Here is a 23,093-nt window from a genome sequence, read left to right as displayed (position 1 = left end):
TATGCTACCATACCCGTAAAAATATGTCAAGAGCTGGATCAGGGCCTTGCATCACCAGCCAGCAACAACTTGCATTTATATAGCACCTTTAACGTAGTAAAATGTCCCAAGGCGCTTCACAGGAGCATTAACAAACAAAATATGACACCGAGCCACATAAGGAGATATTAGGACGGGTAGGTAGGTTTTAAGGAGTATCTTAAAGGAGGAGAGAGGGCTGGAGAGGTTCAGGGAGGGAATTCCAGAGCTTCGGGCCTAGGTAGCTGAAGGCACGGCCACCAGTGGTGGGGCACTGAAAATCGGGGCTGCATGAGAGGCTGGAATTGGAGGAGCGCAGAGATATCAGAAGGTTGTAGGGCTGGAGGAGGTTAGAGATAGGGAGGGACGAGGCCATGGAGGGATTTGGACACGAGGATGACAATTTTAAAATCCAGGCATTGCTGGTCCAGGAGCCAGTGTAGGTCAGCGAGCTCCGGGGGTGATGGGTGAACGGGACTCGGTGCGAGTTAGGATACAGACAGCAGAGTTTTGGATGAGCTCAAGTTTAGAGGTTGCAAGGTGGGAGGCCGGCCAGGAGAGCATTGGAATAATCGAATCTGGAGGTAACAAATCTTTTTAGAAGGGTGTGCTGATAGGGTTAGATGAAGTAGGGAGGAGGCTCCTGTGGACCATAAACACGGCATGGATCTGTTGGGCCGAATGGCCAGTTTCTGTGCAGTAGATTCTATGTAAAAGCCAAACTTGATCTTGTGCTCCCCTGTGCTTGAGGATGTGTAGTTCCAGTAGAGATTACTCAGTAGCCAGAAAGAGCAGGAACCAAAGTTGAAGTTATGCTAAATCTTTATAAATTAGTTAGACCCCAGCTGGAGGATTGTGTCCAATTCTGGGCGCCACAATTTAGGAAGGATGTCAAGGCCTCGGAGAGGGTGCAGAGGAGATTTACTAGAATGGTGCCAGGGATGAGGGACTTCAGTTGTGAGGAGAGATTGGAGAAGCTGGGATTGTTCTCCTTTAGAGATGGGTACGGGCAGATTCAGTAGAGTTGTTCAAAATTATGAAGGGTTTTGATGGAGCAAATAAAGAGAAACTGTTTCCAGTTTCAATAACCAGAAGACACAAATTCAAGGTAATTGGCAAAAGATCCAGAGGGGGGAGATGAGGAGAATTTTTTTACGCAGCGAGTTGTTATGATCTGGAATGCGCTGCCTGAAAGGGCGGTGGAAGCAGATTCAATAGTAACTTTCCAAAGCGATTTGGATAAATACTTGAAAAGGAATAATTTGTATGACTATGGGGGAGGCGGGTGGGGGTGGGGGTGGGGAGAGAGTGGGACTAATTGGATAGCTCTTTCACAGAACCGCACAGGCACGGTGGGCTGAATTGCCTCCTCCTGTGCTGTATGATTCTATGATAACCTGAGTTACATGCCGTAAAAATCTTGAGTCCATGCTGTATTTCCTCTGATTTGTGCTATTTTACAGGAACTAGTTATGCTATTGTTGCAGTATAATGCTGATGCCGCGGTTATAAATGGAGATGGACGAACAGCAAAAGTTGTGACACAAGATAAAGAAATTCGATGCATGCTTGAAGGTAGGAAGAAGTATAAATGTGGCATAATGTAGGATTATCGTTGACTCCCCACCCTTGGAGATATGTTAAACTTGTATAGAACCTTGGTTAGACCACACTTGGAGTACTGAGCACAGTCCTGGTCTCCGTATTACAGAAAGGATATGAGGCACTGGAGAGGGTGCAAAAAAAAGATTCACAAGGATGATACCAGAACCGAGGTTATACCTATCCGGAAAGAATGGACAGGCTGGGGCTCTTTTCTTTCGAGGGGTGACCTGATGGAGGTCTTTTAAGATAATGAACGGGTTTGCTAGGGTGCATGTCGAGAAGATTTCCACTTGTGGGAAGTCCAGTACAACAGGTCATAAATATAAGACAGTCACTAATAAATCCAATAGGGAATTCAGGAGAAACTTCTTTACCCGGAGAGTGGTGAGAATGTGGAACTCGCTGCCACAAGGAGTAGTTAAGGGAAATAGCAGAGATACATTTAAGGGGAAGCTAGATAAGCACACGAGGGATTAAGGAATAGAAGGATACGTTGATGGGGTTTGATGAAGTAGGGAGGGAGGAGGCTCGTGTGGAGCATAGTCACCGGCATGGACTTGTTGGGCCGAATGGCCTGTTTCTGTGCTGTACGTTCCATGTAATTCTGGTTTTTTTTAAAAATAGCTGCTGAAATGACGCAACAGAGAAAATTGGAAGAACTGCTTTTGACCGCTGCACGGGAAGGTGATGCTGCAGGAATAACTGCTTTGGTGAGCTCCGTCAGAGCAACCTCACGATGAAACAAGAAAGATGATTTGACTTTTAATGGATTGGTTTATTGCAATTGTTTTCTCGTTCAGAAGTCCAGAGTAACGGGCAATTTTTAAAACAAGTACAGCACAGAAGGAGGCCATTTGGCCCATCGTGCCTGTGCCGGCACTTTGAAAGAGCTATCCAATTAGTCCCATTCCTGCTCCTTCCCCATCGGCCTGCAAAAAATTATCATTTGCATTAACGTCAATTTTAAAGTTGCCGGTTATAGCGTCTTAATTGCCTCCGTATATTTTGGGGCGTACTGACCAAAGCAAAGAGAGAAACTCTTTTACCTTTGCAGAGAATTTGTGTCTACTGTCCATCAGCTTAAATGAAACAGATTAAATCGTTGCTGTTTGTAATAAAGTTAGTAATGTCCAGATGTCAAGTCATTCGAAACATGAGCCCATCTGTTCCCGTTCAGGTACCGGCAGGTCTGCTGTGGTTTTTTTTTTAGCATTTTTGTTTTTATTGATGTTTTAGCTTATCTTTATCACGTGCACGTGCTGCAGTGTGAATGTTAACTGTCCTCTCTCTCTGGCTGTCTTTATCATAGAATCATAAGGCACAGATGGAGGCCATTTGGCCCATCGTGCCTGTGCCGGCTCTTTGAAAGAACTATCCAATTAGTCCCACTCCCCCTGCTCTTTCCTCGTAGCCCTGCAATTTTCTCCTTTTTCAAGTATTTATCCAATTCCCTTTTGAAAGTTATTATTGAATCTGCTTCCACCGCCCTTTCAGGCAGCGAATTCCAGATCATCATAACTCGCTGCGTAAAAAAAAAATTTCTCCTCATCTCCCCTCTGGTTCTTTTGTGTAAATCGGCTGACTATTCCCTTGAACGGAGACGATCGATTTAAACCAGGTCCCGTTCCTATCTCGTGTCCACATGCAGCTTTCAGCAGGGCCTGGGACGGCTGAGGAGGATGGGGACGGCTGAGGAGGATGGGGACGGCTGAGGAGGATGGGGACGGCTGAGGAGGATGGGGAAGCCTGATTGATTCTCCTCCGTACCCAGCAGTGAAGCCATTAGTCATCACAGCTGCTCCAGGCAGAGATGCACTAACGCAGCACGAACAAGGAATTGATCCTGGAGCTTTCCTGATTTGTGTAGCTCAGTACCACAACCTTAGATTCCCTCAGATACAGGGGTGGTGCCAGAGGACTGGAGAATTGCAAATGTTACACCCTTGTTCAAAAAAGGTGTAAGGATAAACCCAGCAACTATAGGCCAGTCAGTTTAACCTCCGTGGTGGGGAAACGTTAAGAAACGATAATCCGGGACAGAATTAACAGTCACTTGGACGAGTGTGGATTGATTAGGGAAAGCCAGCACGGATTTGTTAAAGGCCAATTGTGTTTAACTGACCTGATAGAGTTTTTTTGATGAGGTAACAGAGAGGGTAGATGAGGGCAACACAGTTGATGTAGTGGATATGGACTTTCAAAAGGTGTTTGATAAAGTGCGGGATGGTAGGCTTGCTACTAAGATTGCAGCCTATGGAATAAGGGGGGCAGTAGCAACATGGATACAGAATTGACTAAGTGACAGGAAACAGAGAGTAATGGTGAACGGTTGTTTTTCGGACAGGAGGGAGGTGTACAGTGGTGTTCCCCAGGGGTCAGTGCTGGGACCACTGCTTTTCTTGATATATTAATGACTTGAACTTTGGTGTACAGAGCACAATTTCAAAATTTGCGGATGACACAAAACATGGAAGGGTAGTGAACAGTGAGGAGGATAGTGATAGACTTCAAGAGGATATAGACAAGGCTGGTGGCATGGGCGGACAGGTGGCAGACGGAATTTATGTGGAAAAATGTGAAGTGATACATTTCGGTAGGAAAAATGAAAGGCAATATGAACTAAAGGCCTCAATTCTAAAAGGGGTGGAGAACAGAGAGATCTGGGGGTATATGTGCACAAATCGTTGAAGGTGGCAGGGCAGGTTGAGAAAGCAGTTTATAAAAGCATACGGGGTCCTGGGCTTTATAAATAGAGGCATAGAGTTCCCATTGACGGAGAGGTCAAGAACCAGAGGGCACAGATTTAAGGTGATTGGCAAAAGAACCAAAGGTAATATGAGGAGAAGCTTTTTTACACAGCGAGTGGTTAGGATCTGGAATGAACTGCCCGAGGGGGTGGTGGAGGCAGATTCAATCATGGCCTTCAAAAGGGAACTGGATAAGTACTTGAAAGGAAAAAAAACATGCAGGGCTATGGGGATAGGGCGGGGGAGTGGGACTAGCTGGATTGCTCTTGCATCGAGCCGGCGCGGACTCGATGGGCCGAATCGCCGCCTTCCGTGCTGTAACCTTTCTATGATTCTATAACCGGTGACGTGTTTAAAGGAAGAAAGAAAAACTTGCATTTATATCATGCTGTTCACGACCTGAGGACGTCCCAAAGCACTTTACAACCAATGAAGTACTTTTTGAAGTGTAGTCACTTGTAATGTAGGGAACGCGGCAGCAATGTGATAAGGACCAGATAATTTGCCTTTTAGCGAAGTTGATTGGGGGATAAATATTGGCCAGAACTTTGGGGAGAACTCTCCCGCTCTGCTTCAAATAGTGCCATGGGATCTTTTGCATCCGCCTTGAAAGGTCAGACAGGGGCCTCGGTTTAAAGTCTCATCCAGAAGACGGCACCTCCGACAGTGCAGCACTCCCTCTGTGTTGCACCGGGAATGTCAACTTGGATTTTGTCGCTCCAGTGGGACTTGAACCCACAACCTTCAGACTCAGCGGTGAGAGTGCTACCCACTGAGGCATGGCTGACACCGTTTACTAAGTTACTAGGGGGTGCCATGGATATTCTGTAAACCAAGAGTTTTAATTGCTGCTACTATTCAATTTAATTGAAGCTTAATTATTTTCAGCTGAACAGACCGAACCCACCTAACGTTAACTGCACTGATAAGTTGGGAAACACACCATTACATTGTGCAGCTTATCGAGGTCAGAAACAATGTGCTGTTAAACTTCTAAAGTGTGGCGCTGATTCCACCATCAAGAACAACAACAGTAAGTAGTAGCTGAAATCGATTTATTTGATATTCAAAATAATGGGCCGGATTTTGCTGGGGTGGGGCATCTCACGGCGTGCCCCGTTAGTTAGTCTTTTTCCCGCACCCTTCGGCTGGAATATATTTGTCCTGTAACTTGCTGGAAGTGCGAGCTGATAACGGGCACAGCGAGGGCAACGGGGCATCTGGGACCTTAGTGAACGACGGGACCAACAGTCTATCTCCTTCACCAACGAGATTTAAGGATTGAGAAAGAAACAGAGGAACGATGGAGATGGCAATAGGGTGAATTAGAGTCAGATCAGGTACAGAAAGAGAAATAAAGAGTGGGAAAGAGAGATTGGATTAAGAGAAAGGAAAAGTAAGAAAAAAAACATTTAAAATGTGAAATTTTCAAAATCTCTAACAATTTGCTACATGGAATGAGATTAAACAGTTTAAATTGTTCCCTTTCTAGGCCAGTGAAATTTATTGACATTGTATTAACAATTATCACGTTGTTAATCACCAGCCCTAACTTTCTGTGGCGAGTTTAATGGACGATTAATGTGCAAATCCAGCAAGTTCGTCTGGAGATTCACAACTCAGGGCGTATCTCTTAATCTCCTGAACTTGCTGACCGAATTGCGCATTAATAACTCTGTGCGACGTTATTAGGCTGTTATTTTTCCGGCAAGATTTTAACTCGATGACTCCTGCAGATGTTTGGGAATGCAATGCACGGTCAAAGTTACTTACTAATATTAGTTGCAATTGTACTTAGTAAATTATAATAAGTTGTTTACTTTTCAGTCTTTTCGGAGCAGGCTCAAGGGGCCGAATGGCCTACTCCTGCTCCTATCTCTTATGGTCTTTTCGTGCAGGTGGAATTTTAGTGAGGAAACATCACATTGTCACATGGCAAAATAGAATTTGTCTTGTATATGTTGTAAAAGTAATAATGCAAGTTTCAAAATTGGAAGTCTAGAGTTGGTTAGGTTATGGAGAAAGACAGTTTCTTGTTGATCAGCAAGTAGTTAAGATAGAACAGCCATGATCTAATTGAATGGCGGAACAAGCTCGAGGGGCTGAATGGCCTCCTCCTATTCCTATGTTCCTACAAAGGTGCTTGATCGAACTATGAATCGAATTGTGTACTGTCGGGGACGGCTGTGAGATGTTGGGTGCTTTCATTCTGGACCCTGTGCGTTTAACTTCTCATTGGAACCTTACGGGATTGTCTTCATTTGGTTCTGAATTTGATGCTGCAAATATTTGAGCGATTTTGTTCCTTTAATCATGGTTGATTGACAGCACCGCCTGGCAAGCAATCGAAAGAAATATGACTTGAGAACTCCTCAGGCTTTGCCAGAGGCCAAAAAGATATTTGGAACAAGTTGGACTCCATGGGAATTTGGGGTTCACGTATTCCACATGTAACATCTCTTCTGAAAGATAGAGGGAATGAGATGACCAAAACATTTTGATATATAATTGGCACAGGATCATCACGTTTTAAATTAAAAACCCTTTTTTTGCCAGTTAAACTAACAACCCTAGTTTAGCATCAATCTCTCTGGAGAGCATCCTTTACACTCCAAACCTGACACTTGGTGCAAATCACAACAAATTCAACAATAATAACTTGCATTTATATAGCGCCTTTAACACACTAACGCGCTTCTTAGGAGCGTTATCGAACAAAATTCAACACCGAGCCACATCAGGAGATATTAGGACAGGTGATCAAAAGCTTGGTCAAAGAGGTAGGTTTTAAGGAACGTCTTAAAGGAGGAGAGAGAGGCGGAGAGGTTTAGGGAGGGAATTCCAGAGCTTAGAGCCTGGGCAGCTGAAGACACGGCCGCCAATGGTGGGGCGATTAAAATCGGGGATGCGCAGAGATCTCGGAGGGTTGTAGGGCTGGAGGAGGTTACAGGGATAGGGAGGGGGTGAGGGCCATGGAGGGATTTGAAAACAAGGATGAGAATTTTAAAATCGAGGCACAACCAATCTCAATGTAAGCAAAAAGAGGAAGAAGCCCCGATATTTCCCGTTAATTCTCCTGATGCGAGAGTGAGATTAAGGGGAGCGAGGGAGCTGCTGATCCAATCTTCCAACAGTAATTAGCTTCTAACGATCTCAAGATCTAGTCAGACCTCTTCCTGAGCAGAGACCTTAAATCAATGGGTCAGGTTGGCGGCTGAATATCACAAGCGTGCTCCAGATCGCAAACTATCCATGTGGAATCATACATCACAGAAGGAGGCCATACGGTCCATCATGCCTGTGCTGGCTCTTTGGAAGAGCTATCCAATTGGTCCCATTCCATCCTGCTCTTTCTCCATAGCCCTGCAAACTTTCACCCCTTCAAGTATTTATTCAATTCCCCTTTGAAAGTTACTATTGAATCTGCTTCCACCGCCCTTTCAGGCAGTGCATTCCAGAACTTGCTGCATTTAAAAAAAAAAAAATCTCCTCATCTCCGCACCCCCCCCCGGCCCCGGTTCTTTTGCCAATTATCTTAAATCTGTGTCCTCTGGTTACCGACCCTCCTGCCAATGGAAACAGTCTCCTTATTTATTCAAAGCCCCTCATGATTTTGAACACCTCTATTCAATCTCTCCTTAAACTTCTCTGCTCTAAGGAGAACAACCCCGGCTTCTCCAGTCTCTCTGCCTAACTGAAGTCCCTCATCCCTGGTACCATTCTAGTAAATCTCCTCTGCGCCCTCTCCAAGGCCTTGACATCCTTCCTAAAGTGCGGTGCCCAGAATTGAACACAATGCTCCAGCTGAGGCCCAACCAGTGTTTTATAAAGGGGTAGCATAACTTCCTTGCTTTTGTAATCTCTGCCTCTAATCGTGAAGCCAATATTTACTAGTATTCTTTAAAGAAATGGCTCAGAAATATTGCCTATGTATTTTTTTAAATTTAGAATTTGATGCTTTATATTTTACTCTGCAAGAGTGAAGAATATGGAGAGGGTGCAGTGTAGATTCACCAGAATTATACCGGGTCTAAAAGGGTGCATGCAGCATAGCGTCTTTGCTTTTATACTCGATGCCTCTGTTTATAAAGCCCAGGATCCTGTATGCTTTTTTAACAGCCGAGTCATTCATTTAATTTTAAAACTTTGCAATCGCATAGAAGGCACAAACTTAAGATTTCAAAAGGAAAGTCCTGAAGATGTAAATAAAACCATAGTAAACGTACTACCAAGTTTAAGAATGCATTACAAGATTCAGATGGTTAAGTCTTATTTATAATACTGAACCATTTACATGGAATTACATAGAATTTTACAGGCCATTCAGCCCAACAGTTCTATGCCGGTGTTTAGGCTCCACACGAACCTCCTCCCACTTTACTTCATCTCATCCTATCAACATATCCTTCTATTCCTTTCTCCCTCGTGTACTCATCCAGTTTCCCCTTAGATGCATCTAATTATGAATGTGGAAAATTGCTCAGGTATGTCCTGTCCACAAAAAGCAGGACAAATCCAATCCGGCCAATTACCGCCCCATCAGTCTACTCTTGATCATCAGCAAAGTGATGGAAGGTGTCGTCGACAGTGCTATCAAGCGGCACTTACTCACCAATAACCTGCTCACCGATGCTCAGTTTGGGTTCCGCCAGGACACTTGGCTCCAGACCTCATTGCAGCCTTGGTCCAAACATGAACAAAACAGCTGAACTCCAGAGGTGAGGTGAGAGTGACTGCCCTTGACGTGAAGGCAGCATTTGACCGAGTGTGGCACCAAGGAGCCCGAGTAAAATTGAAGTCAGTGGGAATCGGGGAAAACTCTCCAATGGCTGGAGTCATACCTGGCACAAAGGAAGATGGTAGTGGTTGTTGGAGGCCAATCATCTCAGCCCCAGGACATTGCTGCAGGAGTTCCTCAGGGCAGTGTCTTAGGCCCAACCATCTTCAGCTGCTTCATCAATGACCTTCCCTACATCATAAGGTCAGAAATGGGGATGTTCGCTGATGATTGCACAGTGTTCAGTTCCATTCGCAACCCCTCAAATAATGAAGCAGTCCATGCCCGCATGCAGCAAGACCTGGACAACATCCAGGCTTGGGCTGATAAGTGGCAAGTAACATTCATGCCAGAGAAGTGCCAGGCAATGACCATCTCCAACAAGAGAGAGTCTAACCACCTTCCCTTGACATTCAACGGCATTACCATCACCGAATTCCCCACCATCAAGATCCTGGAGGTCACCATTGACCAGAAACTTAACTGGACCAGCCACATAAATACTGTGGCTACAAGAGCAGGTCAGAGGCTGGGTATTTTGCAGCGAGTGACTCACCTCCTGACTCCCCAAAGCCTTTGCACCATCTACAAGGCACAAGTAAGGAGTGTGATGGAGTACTCTCCACTTGCCTGGATGAGCTCGACACAATCCAGGACAAAGCAGCCCACTTGATTGGCACCCCATCCACCATCCTAAACATTCACTCCCTCCACCACCGGCGCACGGTGGCTGCAGTGTGTACCATCCACAGGATGCACTGCAGCAACTCGCCAAGGCTTCTTCGACAGCACCTCCCAAACCCACAACCTCTACCACCTAGCAGGACAAGGGCAGCAGGCCCATGGGAACAACACCACCTGCGCGTTCCCCTCCAAGTCACACACCATCCCAACTTGGAAATATATCGCCGTTCCTTCATCGTCGCTGGGTCAAAATCCTGGAACTCCCTTCCTAACAGCACTGTGGGAGAACCGTCACCACACGGACTGCAGCGGTTCAAGAAGGCGGCTCGCCACCACCTTCTCAAGGGCAATTAGGGATGGGCAATAAATGCCGGCCTCGCCAGCGACATCCCATGAACGAATTAAAAAAAAATCTATGCTATTTGCCTCAACTACTCCTTGTGGTAGTGAGTTCCACATTCCAACCGCCCTCTGGGTAAAGAAGTTTCTTCTGAATTCTTTATTGGATTTATTAGTGACTATCTTATATTTATGACCCCTAGTTTTGGACTCCCCCACAAAATCATTCTAACTAATCACTGATACAGAAACTTCTAATCTTTCTTGTATTTTATTCAATAGGCCGAATGCCACTTGATCTGGCTCGAGGCACAGAAATCAAACAAATACTTGGTGGAAAATCAAGCAAGGTTTGTCTATCTCTCACATCCTTTTTGGAGTTTTGTTTTGTTGTTATGAAGCCCTCAACTATTCTCTTGACTGTAGGTGTGAGGACATTAAAGCTGTGTGTGACCCCAATTTTATTCCAGGAAACCTCATTTGGAAATTCCCTGGAAAGGCATGAACTCGGTATCTAAAATGCCGTTGCTAACATTGTGGCCGTCTGCAAGAGGGATCAAAGTCAAAAATTCTGATCACAATGATCGCTACTGCTCGTGGAAAGTCTTTTTGAAATAGCAGTTACTTCAATATCTCCATCATTTGGTGGCCAATTTGGCTACAGTGTAAACCTAACAACTTGTGGGGGGGGGGGCCCTCGGTCTGATGGTCTAGAAGGATGTGAAGGCTTGACTTGAGCACATAACCCAGGCTGACACTCCAGCGCAGGACTGAGGGAGCGCTGCACTGTCGGAGGTGCCGTCTTTCGGGTGAGACGTTAAACCGAGGCCCCAACTGCCCTCTCGGATACCCTTTCTTCTTCCTCTCTCCCCTCCCCCCGTTTTTCCTCCCCATCTCTCTCTTTCCTCCCTCTCTCTCTCTCTCTCCTCTCTCTCTCCTCTCTCTCTCTCTCTCTCTCTCTCTCTCTCTCTCTCTCTCTCTCTCTTTCCTCAAATGTGGGTCCCTTACAGACAGAGATGGAAGAATTTATAATGGGGAATAAGGAAATGCCAGAGAAATTAAACAAATACTTTGTGTCTGTCTTCACGGAAGAAGACACAAAAAACCTCCCAGAAATACTAGAGAGCCAAGGGTCTGGCGAGAATGAGGAACTGAAAGAAATTAGTATTAGTAAAAGAAAAGTACTGGAGAAATTAATGGGACTGAAAGTCGATAAATCCCAAGGACCTGATGATCTACATCCCAGGGTTTTGAAAGAGGTGGCTATAGAGATAGTGGATGCATTGGTTGTCATCTTCCAAAATTCTATAGATTCTGGAACGGTTCCTGCAGATTGGAGGGTAGCAAATGTAATCCCACTATTTAAGAAAGGAGGGAGAGAGAAAACAGGGAACTACAGACCTGTTAGCCTGACATCAGTAGTAGGGAAAATGCAGGAATCCATTATAAAGGATGTGATAACAGGACACTTAGACAATTATAATAGAATTTGGCAGAGTCAACATGGATTTATGAAAGGGAAATCATGTTTGACAAACCTATTGCAGTTCTTTGAGGATGTAACTAGTAGAATAGATAAGGGAGAACCAGTAGATGTGGTGTATTTGGGTTTTCAGAAGGCTTTCGATAAGGTCCCACACAGGAGGTTGGTGAACAAAGTTAGAGCACATGGGATTGGGGGTAATATACTGGCATGGATTGAGAATTGGTTAACAGACGGAAAACAGAGTAGAAATCAACGGTCTTTTTCAGGTTGGCAGACTGTGACTAGTGGGGATCAAGGGATATGGGGAAAAAGCGGGAACAGGGTACTGAGTTAGACGATCAGCCATGATCATTTTGAATGGTGGAGCAGGCCCGAAGGGCCGAATGGCCTACTCTTGCTCCTATTTTCTATGTGTCTGCTGCCGTGCTCCAGCAAGTCGATGCTTTATGGGGAATGAGGAAATTGAGGAATTCTTCAATATCTTTCATTTTGTATGTAGATTGCCTTTCTTGATTTTAGTTTGGTTAGCGTTTTAATCTCTTGCCTGCCAAATATGTAGGAAATAAAATTGCAGCCATGTTGGAATCCCATAACTGCCTGTTTTATTTATGTATTTATTGTGTGTGTATATAAAATAAATTAAGTTATTGATGCTAACTGTGTGTGTACACAATTGGAACACCACGAGTGACTCATAGAATGGTTACAGCACAGAAGGAGGCCATTCGGCCCATCGAGCCTGTGCCGGCTCTTTGTAAGAGCAGTCCTGTTAGTCCCATTCCCCCGCTCTTTCCCTGTCGCCCTGCAAATTTTTTCCCTTCAAGTATTTATCCAATTTCTTTTTGAAAGCCACAACTGAATCTGCTTTCACCACCCTTTCAGGCAGCTCATTCCAGACCATAACTACTCGCTGCGTAGAGAGGTTTTTCCTCATGTCGCCTTTGGTTGTTTTGCCAATCACCTTAAATCTGTGTCCTCTGGTTCTCGACCCTTCCGCCAATGGGAACAGTTTCTCTCTATTTACACTATCTAAACCCTTCGTGATTTTGTTCACTTCTATCAAGTCTCCTCTCAACCTTCTCTGCTTTAAGGAGAACAATCCCAGCTTCTCCATTCTGTCCACATAACTGAAGTCCCTCATCCCTGGAACCATTCTAGTAAATCTTTTCTGCACCCTTTCTAAGGCCTTCACGTCCTTCCTAAAGTGCGGTGCCCAGAACTGGACACAATACTCCAGTTGTGGCCGAACCAGTGTTTTATAAAGGTTCATCATAACATTTTTCCTTTTGTACTCTATGCCTCAATGATAAAGCCCAGGATCCCGTATGCTTTTTTAACCGCTTTCTCAACCTGTCCTGCCACCTTCAAAGATTTGTGCACATAGACCCCCAGGTCTCTCTGTTCCTGCACCTCCTTTAGAATTGTACCGTTTAGTTTATATTGCCGCTCCTCGTTCTTCCTGCCAGAATGTATCACTTCGCACTTCTCTGCATTAAATTTCATCTGCTACGTGTCCGCCCATTCCGCCAGCCTGTCTATATCCTCTTGAAGTCTATCACTATCCTCCTCACTGTTTACTACACTTCCAAGTTTTGTGTCATCTGCAAATTTTGAAATTGTGCCCTGTACACCCAAGTCCAAATCATTAATATATATAAAAAAAAAAGTGGTCCCAGCACTGACCCCTGGGAACACCACTGTACACCTCCCTCCAGTCCGAAAAACAACCGTTCACCACTATTCTGTTTCCTGTCACTTAGCAAGGATGGATATCAAATTGGCTACAAAATATAGATTTTAGAAGCAATAGTCACAACTGTAGAAGCAATATATACAATATTATGTGCAAATCATTTGACCAATACTGGGTCAGCTGAAGAGGGATAGGAGGAGGCTCGTGTGGAGCGTAAACATGGCGTAGACCTGTTGGGCCGAATGGCCTGTTTCTGTGCTGTACATTCTGTGTAATACTGGTTTTATTACTATTTGATTAGCTTCTTAATTTCACGCGAGGCTACACTAGTTATTTTCCCACGCTGATCTTTGTGAATTTAAGTTTTATTGATCCCATTGTAAATTGAACTGTTTTATAAACATCCTGGCAAGAATAGAAAACTACATTTTTGACACTGTAGGATTTGATTCATGGTAAATACACTTGGGCTTAAAATTGGTGCCAAAGGCAGGGTGCCTTCAGCTTTAGGTGTTGTCGGATTGTCCCCGGCAGTGGGATGCGGAGGAAGCTGTCTGACCCTGTGGAGTAAATCTCTGTGTGGAAGCGATGAACTTCAGAATCCATTCTCCAGCTCCCCCCCTCTATATCTTGCGGCTCGTCTAATTTCTCTCTGTTAGCAGATCTGTCCTTCGTGACGTGGAAATAATGACCAATGCACCCATGATAAGAAATTCAAACCATGAATGTTGAGCGCCACTGTCCATAACGTAGATATGCGTATTTTTGTAATCTTGTTACTTTGGTGGGGGGGGGGGGAGGGGAGAAGTTTCCGCTAGTTTTGCGCCCTGATTCCAGGGCAATAGATCGGGGGAATTTTAAACGTAAGCGAGTTACGCCCAAATCCACTTGCCGTTCGTGCCTTCCGCGATCTTTTCCGCTGGTTCAAGATTCAATTCCCCCCCGAATCAGGCCCCATCCCCGGGTCGACATTGCGAGATTCTGCCGATTGCGCTGGTTTGGGAAGGCTCTTCAAATTGCGCTCGTTTCCTTAGGCCAACAGGCGCCAGTCGGCACGGTTTAAAAATATTTACATATCAAAAAATGTAATTTACTAAGAAACTGACCAGTGTGCACCAACAAAACTATTAAATGGTTCGGTATAGTTTTTTTTAAAAGTAATTTTCAGTGATTTTAAATCAGGTTATCATCAGGCAGAGGACTGGACTCCCTTATTTAAAGGGTTATTTTTGGTGATAAACCCAATTTCAGCTGTATTAATAAAACTGCACCAGGTCACCGCTCTTAAATACATTAAGGAATACTCTTTAATGCGAAAAACAATAAAAGAAACAATTACGTCCTATTACGCTGCCCAATTGCGCTGGCTCACGGAAGATTTTCCGTTTGTGATTATGCAAATGAATTTTTAGCAGAAATTTGAAGCCGAACCTAACCAGCACGGTTTCGGGCGCAATTTTCCGATTGTGCCCAAAGTGGAAACTCTACCCCAATATATTTATTTCCCTGAAAGTTCGAAAGTAAGTTTTTTTTTTAAAGAAGGAAAATGTGTCTCGAGCGTGCAGTCGTGGCCGAGTGGTTAAGGCGATGGGCTGGAAGTCCAGGGAGGTCTCCCCTGCGAAGGTTCGAATCTTACTGCGGTTCCAGTGGTTTTTCTTCAAACCACTACCGGTAGTGGTTTGAAAAAGACGGCCCACCACCAACGTCTCGAGGGCGGCTAAGGATGGGCGACGCCCGCAGCCCAAAAATAAAATTTTTTAAAAAATTAAGTGGTTCTTATATTGAGCTGTTACAGCTCACTGCTGAATCAGAAGTGATACCATTAAAAGAACTTGTATTTATATCGCGCCATTCATGACCTCAGGACATCCCAAAGCCAATGAAGTATCTTTGAAGTGTAGTCACTGCTGTAATGTAGGAAACGCGGCAGCCAATTTGCGCACAGCAGGATCCCACAAACAGCAATATGACAATGACCAGATAATGTGTCGTTTAGTGATGTTGGTTGAGGGATAGATACTGGCCCAGGACACCGGGGAGAACTCCCCCGCTCTTCGAAATAGTGGCCATGGGATGTTTTACGCCCACTTGCGAGGGCGGACGGGTCCTCGGTTTAACGTCTCGTCCGAGAGACTGATTTGAACTTGCTTTGGCAAAATACTGTGATGCCGGCACAAATTTTGAATGGGTAGTGATTCTGTGCTGAACTGTTTAAAAATGCAGTTATTATAACTATGAATCACTAAGAATTTCCAAAAGATCAGAAAACCCACGGCAATTGTTTCAACAGGCATTCGGTAATTTCTTTTTGAAATGACTGTAAGTTAAATAGTGCGATTAACATTACATTATCGTTCTTTTTAGGGAATGTGTAAAATGGTGCAAAGATTTGAAGGGCCACTTTTTAAGGTAACTACTTTTCATGTGAATTTGCCGATCAGATACAGATGTCTGACAATTCGTAGATTTAGTTGTAAATGTAATATATCCATTTAAAGAAGCATTCCTAACCCTAAACTTGGCTACAGTCGCCATTTTTAAAAGTAAAGAAAGTCCCCAGGGGTGAGGGGGGGTAATGTGGGTGCAGCAGTGGTGAGAAGCGGGAGTAACGGAGATGTAGCTGGTTGCACGTTACTTTTATTTTTGAGCACTTGGAGGGTGCTCATATCTAACTGAGCTCTTGTCATTAATCTAATCATCCCTCTTCTGTGTAAGAATTAATGATATATATGTTCTAAACTTTTATATATATCCAGGCCATTTAATTCCACAGTGTGTCCAGAAGCATGTTGGGCTAGGTTCTAATTGTTTTTGCCCTGTGACTTGCTGGAGGTGCGAGCTGATAACGAGCGTGACAAGGGTAAAGGGGCATCTGGGACCTTAGTGAACGACGGGACCAACAGTCTATCTCCCTAACCGATGAGATTTAAGGATTGAGAAATAAACCGAGGAACGACAGAGAAGGAAATAGGGTGAATTAGAGTCAAATCAGGTACGGAAAGGGAAATATAGAGAGGGAAAGATCGGATTGAGAGAGAGAAAAAAGAGACAGCAAGGAAAAGGAAGAAAAAAGTATTAAAATTTCACGTTTTTAAAAATCTCCTAGAACAATTCACCACTTGAAGGAATGAGACTCCAAAGTTTTAATTGTTCCCTTTCTGGGCCAGGGAGGTTGATTGGCCGTCATTAACAATTGTCACATTGTTAAAAGGGTGCTTACGCTGCTAATTACTAGACTTAACTTTCTGTGGCGAGTTTAATGGGCAATTGATGTACAAATCACGGGGCAGTTAAGGGTAAGATGCTGTTTTCGCGAGGCTAATGGCAAAGAGGTGTAAATTGGGCAGCAATTTGTGGCGATTCGCAATTCACGGGGTAGCTCTTGCTCGCCACAAGTTGCTGGCCAATTTGCACATTAGTAACGGTGTTATTTTCTCAGCAAAATCTGGCGCACGCGCACACACACACCAAACGATAGAACAGGTGAAAAACACAGACGCTCGCTAGGGTTCACACACTGCTTGATCTGCAGTCGGAAATTTCACCAACACGGTTGGAATGGGAGAGGACAATTTGGGAGGGTGCTAGTACGAGGGAAGGTGAGCAAGAACAGGTGAAGCGTATCTTAGACATTTCAAACTAGGTGTTTTTAGAAATACCTTTTGTTAGGAGTTTTTTTTCCCTAGTGCAGTTGTACATTATTTTGCTGCGTCCTCAGGTGGGGAACATAGGGAACAGGAGGAGGCCATTCAGCCCCTCGAGCCTGTTCCGCCATTCAATTAGATCATGGCTGATCTGTATCTTAACTCCATCTACCCGCCTTGGTTCTGTAACCCTTAATACCCTTACCTAACACACATCTATCAATCTCAGTTTTGAAGTTTCCAATTGACCCCCAGTCTCGACAGCTTTTTGGGGGAAGAGAGTTCCAGATTTCCACTCCCCTTTGTGTGAAGAAGTGCTTCCTGACATCGAACGGCCTAGCTCTAATTTTAAGGTTATGCCCCCTTGTTCTGGACTGTCCCACCAGAGGAAATAGTTTCTCTCTATCTACACTATCAACTGCTTTAATCATCTTAAACACCTCAATTGGATCACCCCTTAATCTTCTATACTTGAGGGAATGCAAGCCTAGTCTATGCAACCTGTCTTCATAATTCAACCCTTTTTAGTCCAGCTATCAGCTCTCTGCTGAACTGCAATATTGGTATCTTGTTTAGACAACTCGGGTCTTTCTGCACAGCTATTCTGACTGATTTTGTTTCTGTAGCGTTCCAGATTCTTTGGATGGAATTTGTTTTGGGTGGTTTTAGAACATGGAGTGCTGTCATGGTTTCGCATCCAGTAAGTGTGAACACATTATTTTTGTGTAACAAAATAAGAAAATTATATTTCTGTACCAATCGATCAAAGGTTCTAATTCTTTTCTCCTTTTTTAAGGTCAGATGCCAAGGCTGATGTTTACCGACAAGGTTGCAAGAACCTAACGCAAGCAGTTTGTACAGTAAGACTCGTCTAATTGTTGCCTTGCTCATGAAAATTGCACATAAACTGATAGCTACAGCCATTCAAGTAAAGCAATAATTGATATCTGCATGCAACAAAAACAACTTGCATTTATATAGCACCTTTAACATAGTGAGACGTCCCAAGGCGCTTCACAGGAGCGATTATCAAACAACATTTGACACTGAGTCACATAAGGAGATATTAGGACAGGTGACCAAAAGCTTGGTCAAGGAGAAGTGGAGAGGTAGAGAGGTGGAGAGGGAGGGAATTTCAGAGCTTAGGGCCCAGGCAGCTGAAGGCACGGCCGCCAATGGTGGAGCGATGAAAATCGGGGATGCACAAGTGGCCAGAATTGGAGGAATGCAGAGATCTCGGAGGGTTGTAGGGCTGGAAGAGGTTACAGAGATAGGGAGGGGGCGAGGCCACGGAGGGATTTGAAAACAAGGATGAGAATTTTAAAATCGAGGCGTTGCCGGACCGGGAGCCAATGTAGGAACTTGGTGCGAGTTGGGATACGGGCAGCAGAGTTTTGGATGAGCTCAAGTTTACGGGAGGGCAGCCAGGAAATTCCGTTACTGGATTGAAGGTTGGGCTCTGTGATTGTACAGGACAGATCTGAATAATTAACAAATGCCATGTGTACTTAATGTTTTATCATTATCCTCGTATTCAAGATAGCCTTAGGCAACTCGGCTGTTATATGACTGGAGAATTGTTTATTCTGTGTGTGGGCGTAAACTTGATCTCCCTTAATTGTAAAATGTAGCATTTGTTCCCTGATAACATAAGAGGCTATAATGGGTACACATATATTAAACATCTATTTTTGCATTGGGATTCAAGAAAGGTCTCCTCTAAGTTTTTGCTGTGTTATGGAACACAGCCAAACACACTGAAGATTCTAGAGGGATAGAATTCAAAAGCAGAGCAGTTAGGCTAAATTGATATCGAACTTTGGTTAGACCACACTTGGAGCACTGTGCACAGTTCTGGTCTCCATATTACAAAAAGGATGCAAGAGGCACTGGACCAAGTGCAAAAAAGATTTACAAGGGTGATACCAGAACTGAGAGGTTATAACCCCTCGGGGAAGACTGAGCAGGCTGGGGTTTTTTTTTTCTCTAGGGAAAGGGAAGGCTGAGAGGTGACCTGATAGAAGTCTTTAAAATTATGCAGGGGCTCATTAGGTAGACGTAGAAAAGATGTTCCCACTTGTAGGGGGAGACCAAAACCAGGGGCTGTAAATACAGGATAGTCACTAATAAATCCAATAGGGAATTCAGGAGAAACTTCTTTACCCAGAGAGTGATGAAAATGTGGAACTCGCTACCACAGGAAGTAGTTGAGGCGAATAGCAGAGATGCATTTAAGAGGAAGTTAAATAAACACGGGGGGGGGGAAAGGAATAGAAGGATATGCTGATCGGGTTCGATGAAGAAGGGAGGGAGGAGGCTGGTGTGGTGCATAAACTCCGTCACAGACCTGTTGGGCTGAATGGCCTCTTTCTGTGCTATAAATTCTATGCAAGATAGTTAATGCAAAGACTGGTAGTATTTGAGCAGCGATATTAGAGAGAGATCCTTTTAATTTGAGCGGTTTTAAGCGTGTGACAAAAGGGGATGTAAAATGCCCTGTCAACCAAGCTCCCGCTGTATTCACGCAAGTATCTAGAACTTAAAATTTTTGTTTCTGGTGTTTTGATTGCGAGCTGTAGGGAAGTGATGAGTCTTCTGTCTGTGGGGCCCAGTAGCATGCTGACTGTTAAAACTTTATGTGAAGCACGCTAATTGGCTCAAATTTCACTGATTAAAAAGCAATTAACCAAAACTTACTATTGCATCCTGATGCTTTGATCTCATGTATAAGGCGTGCTGATTTGTCTCATTTACTAATAAGTAACCGAGTTTAAAAGAAACACGGCAAACACCACAGAGTGAACCAATCATATCCTTGGCGGGGGGTGTGGTGGGTAAAGTCAGACTTCTTTTAGCCACGATGCTGGTTGTATGGCCTGATTCTGACAGTTCCTCTCACTCCTGAGTTCAGACTCAGGATTTCATAGAACCGTAGAATCTTCCAGCACAGAAGGAGGCCATTCGGCCCATTGTGCCTGTGCCGGCTCTTTGAAAGAGCTGTCCAATTAGTCCCACATTCCCCTGCTCTTTCCCCGTAGCCCTGTAAAATTTTTCCTTTTCAAGTATTTATCCAATTCCCTTTTGAAAGTTATTATTGAATCTGCTTCCACCGCCCTTTCAGGCAGCGCATTCCAGATCATAACAATTCGCTGCATGTAAAAAAAAAAAATTCTCCTCATCTCCCCTCTGGTTCTTTTGCCAATTACCTTCAATCTGTGTCCTCTGGTTACCGACCCTCCTGCCACTGGAAACGGTTTCTCCTTATTTACTCTATCAAAACCTTACATGACTTTGAACATCTCTATTAAGTCTCCCTTTTACCTCTTCTGCTCTAACCTTTTTCCTTTCCAATACTACAATGCATTTCCAGAATTTTCTGTTTGTATTTCAAAATTTTCAGCAGTCATTTTTTTTTTCCTCTTTGTTTTTGAGACACGTTCTAAAATTTATGATTTTTAAAACAAAAAGTTCTATTGCCTCAGACGGCACATCGATCTATCAGCCTGACTGAAAGGACTGATCTCGGGCAAGAGACCAGATTAGTTTTGAATTTTACCAAAAAAAAATTTAGGCTTAATAACCCTCTGGGTTGGTAGTCTTGTTACACTTACTACTAGGTGTTAGCCATGGCTCATTGGGCAGTATTCTCACCACCGAGTCAGGAGGTCGTGGATTAGATTGAAGTCCCACTCCCAGAGAGTTGAGCACAAAACCACAGTCCAGACCGGTGCGGTACTGAAGGAGTTCTGCACAGTCGGAGGTGCCGTCTTTCAGATGAGACATAAGAACATAAGAAATAGGAGCAGGGGTAGGCCGTCAGGCCCCTCGAGCCTGCTCCGCCATTCAACAAGACCATGGCTGATCTTCTACCTCAAAGCCATTTTCCTGCACAATCTACCGAGACCCCGTCTGCCCCCTCAGGTGGACGTCAAAGATCCCATAGCACTATTTCAAGGAAGAGCAAGGGAGTTCTCCCCAGTGTCCTGGTCAATATTTGTCAACTGACATTAAAAAAAAAACAGAATGTCTAGTGATTATCACATTGTGGGATCTTGCTGTGCGCAAATTGGCTGCTGCGTTTCCTACATTACAACACTTGGCAAAAGTATTTAATTGGCTGTAAAATGCTTCGGCATGTCCTTTGAGGTCGTGAAAGGTGCTATAAAAATGCAAGTTTTTTTTCTTTAAATTCCAGTACTGTAGAGCCTGTTTTCATTTTTAAGATTGAGGAGTAGGCGCGATTACATTTTCTGAAAGCTTGCAGAAAGATTTAGCAGCATGGACCATTTTCAAAGAACAAAATCTATAACTCAGATTGTCCAATCCTTAGTTTACGGGAGAAAAGTGACAGCAGGGAGAGATTTCTCAACAATTGTTAAGTTTTTCTGTTGGCTTTTATCGAAGTTTATAAATACCATCCATGAGCTACAACCCAATGGAGTATAAATGTGGACATTTTTGGTACCATTTAGATGATCAAAAGCTGGATAAGTACCACTGTTTTTAACATGATATCTAAAAACTCTGAATGTAGAGTTAGATGTACACTGGGAGACGCCAGATGGAGATCACACGTTGAATTTTAGTTGCATATGGATTTCTTCTGTCTATTGTTTTTAAAAAAAAACATTTTCATCACAAAGGTTAAAGGTACTGGCGAGAGGCTCTTTTCAATCAAGTGCTTTGATGACAGTATCCACATCTTTAAAGTTCATCCCAATACTGAACTTGATCACACAAGTCAAGTGAGTAGTTAAATTTAGTACAAAAGCACTTTGATCTCTGTCTGTTTTATAGCACTAATGCAATGATTGAGTTAAGGCTGTAAGCTTATTAATTACATTAAGATTGTCAGGTTTGCAAGCATGGACATAGTGGGCTAGAATTTGCTGGCAAAATAACAGCAAGTTTAATGGCGATTGCCATTATTAATGTGTAAATTGGCCAGCAATTTATGGCAAGGAAGACACCGCGTGAATAGCAAATCGCCACAAGTCGCTGGACGATTTGCACCACTCCGCCCTTAGCCTCGTGTAAATGGGAGCTCGCCCTCAACCTCCCTGTTGCATGAAATTATTGCATTTGCGCATTAATTGCCCATTAAACTCACCACAGAAAGTTAGGGCTTGTACTTAACAGCGTTAGGACCCTTTTAATGAGATTTATGTACCTGAAGTGCCTCTCATCCACTCCAGCCCAGAAAGGGAACAATTTAAACAATGGAGTCTCGTTCCTGCAGGTAGTAAAAAGTTCCTCGAGATTTTTTAAACTTTAAATATTTTTTCTAACTTTTCCTGTCTCAATCCAATCTTTCATAAGAACATAAGAAATAGGAGCAGGAGTAGGCCAATCGGCCCCTCGAGCCTGCTCCGCCATTCAATAAGATCATGGCTGATCTGATCCTAACCTCAAATCTAAATTCATGTCCAATTTCCTGCCCGCTCCCTGTAACCCATAATTCCCTTTACTTCTAGAAAACTGTCGATTTCTGTTTTAAATTTATTTAATGATGTAGCTTCCACAGCTTCCTGGGGCAGCAAATTCCACAGACCTACCACCCTCTGAGTGAAGAAGTTCCTCCTCATCTCAGTTTTGAAAGAGCAGCCCCTTATTCTAAGATTATGCCCCCTCGTTCTAGTTTCACCCATCCTTGGGAACATCCTTACCACATCCACCCGATCAAGCCCCTTCACAATCTTATATGTTTCAATAAGATCGCCTCTCATTCTTCTGAACGCCAATGAGTAGAGTCCCAATCTACTCATCCTTTCCTCATATGTCCGCCCCTTCATCCCCGGGATTAGCCGAGTGAACCTTCTTTGTACTGCCTCGAGAGCAAGTATGTCTTTTCTTAAGTATGGACACCAAAACTGTATGCAGTATTCCAGGTACGGTCTCACCAATACCTTATATAACTGCAGCAATACCTCCCTGCTTTTATATTCTATCCCCCTAGCAATAAAAGCCAACATTCCGTTGGCCGCCTTGATCACCTGCTGCACCTGCATACTAACTTTTTGATTTTCTTGCACTAGGACCCTCAGATCCCTTTGTACTGCAGTACTTTCCAGTTTCTCGACATTAAGATAATAACTTGCTC

At 43.9% G+C, this 23,093-nt stretch overlaps 1 protein-coding gene across 5 annotated transcripts in view; it reads left to right on the top strand.

Annotated features, from left to right (window-relative positions):
• Nucleotides 1-23,093, top strand: part of osbpl1a (oxysterol binding protein-like 1A) — a 227,455-nt gene that overhangs the window by 29,350 nt on the left and 175,012 nt on the right. For all 5 annotated transcript variants that reach the window (XM_067977748.1, XM_067977744.1, XM_067977740.1 and 2 more), the window contains exons 5-12: nt 1,482-1,593; nt 2,248-2,333; nt 5,259-5,403; nt 10,453-10,520; nt 15,714-15,758; nt 17,620-17,693; nt 17,790-17,853; nt 21,637-21,738. In XM_067977748.1, coding sequence (XP_067833849.1) covers nt 1,482-1,593; nt 2,248-2,333; nt 5,259-5,403; nt 10,453-10,520; nt 15,714-15,758; nt 17,620-17,693; nt 17,790-17,853; nt 21,637-21,738 — 696 coding nt within the window. The remainder of the gene's footprint in view (nt 1-1,481; nt 1,594-2,247; nt 2,334-5,258; nt 5,404-10,452; nt 10,521-15,713; nt 15,759-17,619; nt 17,694-17,789; nt 17,854-21,636; nt 21,739-23,093) is intronic.

This window comes from Heptranchias perlo, chromosome 3 (genome assembly GCF_035084215.1).
Source record: "Heptranchias perlo isolate sHepPer1 chromosome 3, sHepPer1.hap1, whole genome shotgun sequence".
Taxonomy (NCBI): domain Eukaryota; kingdom Metazoa; phylum Chordata; class Chondrichthyes; order Hexanchiformes; family Hexanchidae; genus Heptranchias; species Heptranchias perlo.
The sequence above is the reverse complement of the archived record's forward strand: the minus strand, read 5'-3'. Positions and strand labels throughout refer to the sequence as shown.